Genomic DNA, 1,574 nt, shown 5'->3' with positions numbered 1-1,574 from the left:
CAGCCATAGCTGCCCCTCCCACCTGGTCCACCTCCCAGAGCCTGGGCTCCCCCAGCAGCCGAACCGCCCACTGGCCGCCTTGGCCGCGCCCACAGGTAAGTGCACTGAGTCCAGAGCAGTTTTTCATGCAGTTTAATGAGCTACAGAGGGTGGGGAGGAGGCAGGAGTCCTGCAGAGCCCACCGGACTTCAGAGCACATCCCGCCTCTCCCTTTTGCCTGTCAGGGGAGAGAGGCTGATGGAGGTGCTGAGGCGGGAGGATCTCAGAGCAGGTGGGGGCGGGGGGAGGGGTGGAGGAGGCGCTAGGGGCAATGAAGAGCTGGCACTGGCAGGGAGCAGGGAGGGTCCCCCAGACACCCTGTGGGCCTGTCTTCATCTCATGGGCAGCATCCTTGCCCGGCCCCGGGCTCAAGGAGAGGAACGAATATGACCGCGGATCCAAGGCAAGAAGGATGTCACTCGGGCATAGACTCCAGGAAAGTTGGGAAGACAGTAGTCCTTGGGCCCCCAACTCACCACGCCTACCTGGACCCAGGTGCCCCTCAATTTACAGACCAAGGGGCCCCCAGAGTCACCCTGTGGGAAGAGGAGACAGGTGGTCAGTACTCAGGGCCCCTGCAGGCAGCAGCAATGGATGGAGGCCACAGTCTAGGGGTCTCACCTGGCAGGAGTCCCGGCCCCGGCTCCCGGCACACAGCATGTCGTCCTGGATAACATTGCCATATTGCTGCCGACAGATCTCATCCGCCACGATGGGGACCTCCACCTCCTGCAGATTTTTGGGCGGCGGCAGCGGCTCTGTGAGAAGAAGCCCAGTGAGCCTGTGGTCCTGAGGGGGCGTACAGTCACAGGCCGCGGGTTCTAGAACCACATGCTGAGCCTCAGTGCCCCCAGGGGAACCCAGGGAGTCACCCAAGACCCCAACTGTCTGGGTTCACTCGAGGCCAATGGGCTGATAATCTCTAGGCTGACACTGTGGGCACCAAGCTCCAAAAAGAAACAGGGAAATGTATTTTTATCCACAAATAATTTTTATTGGGAAAAATCAGAGCGGGTGCTTCCCCAAGAAATGCAGAGTGAGCGGCCCTGCTGTCACATTTGACTTTGTCCATTTAATAGTGAATCCTTGAGGTCGTCACTGAAGTTCTCTCTCCTCGTTCTCCCTCCCACTATCGAGACTCAGGGAGAACAGGGACCCCCGGAAGGGAAGACACAGGGCCTGGTGCAGAGTGAGGGAGAGAAATGCCCATGGCACCCTGGCCAGTGTTTCTCAGTGGTGAGAGCACTGGCCTCAAGGATCGCAGGTGTGATTCTTGGTCAAGGGCAAGTACCTGGGTTGCAGTTTCAATCCCCAGCCCCAGTCGGGAAGGCAGCTAACAGATATGTCTCTCACATCAATGTTTCCTATCGCTCTCCCTTCCACTCTCTCTAAAAATCAATAGAAGAAATATCACTGGGTGATATTTTTTTTTAAAAAGATGCCCATGGCCATGCCTCACTCTTGCTACTTTGGTCTCTGCTCCTTAACAGACTCCTCTCTTGCTGTCTGCCTCCTACACCCAAGGGAGCCCCCGA

The 1,574-nt window shown here is 57.5% G+C and overlaps 1 protein-coding gene across 1 annotated transcript; it reads right to left on the bottom strand.

Moving 5' to 3' along the window:
• Window positions 1-116: 116 nt before the first annotated feature.
• On the bottom strand, window positions 117-797 carry LOC118652911 (mastin-like; the record flags this gene model as incomplete). The annotated part of the gene is made up of 2 exons (XM_036303174.1): window positions 117-575; window positions 661-797. Coding segments are annotated over 2 exons (305 nt in total), but the record flags the coding sequence as incomplete, so codon positions are not given.
• Between the last annotated feature and the right edge of the window lie 777 nt (window positions 798-1,574).

This window comes from Myotis myotis, unplaced genomic scaffold, assembly GCF_014108235.1.
Source record: "Myotis myotis isolate mMyoMyo1 unplaced genomic scaffold, mMyoMyo1.p scaffold_m19_p_35, whole genome shotgun sequence".
Taxonomy (NCBI): domain Eukaryota; kingdom Metazoa; phylum Chordata; class Mammalia; order Chiroptera; family Vespertilionidae; genus Myotis; species Myotis myotis.
This window is presented reverse-complemented; position numbering and strand designations above follow the sequence as displayed.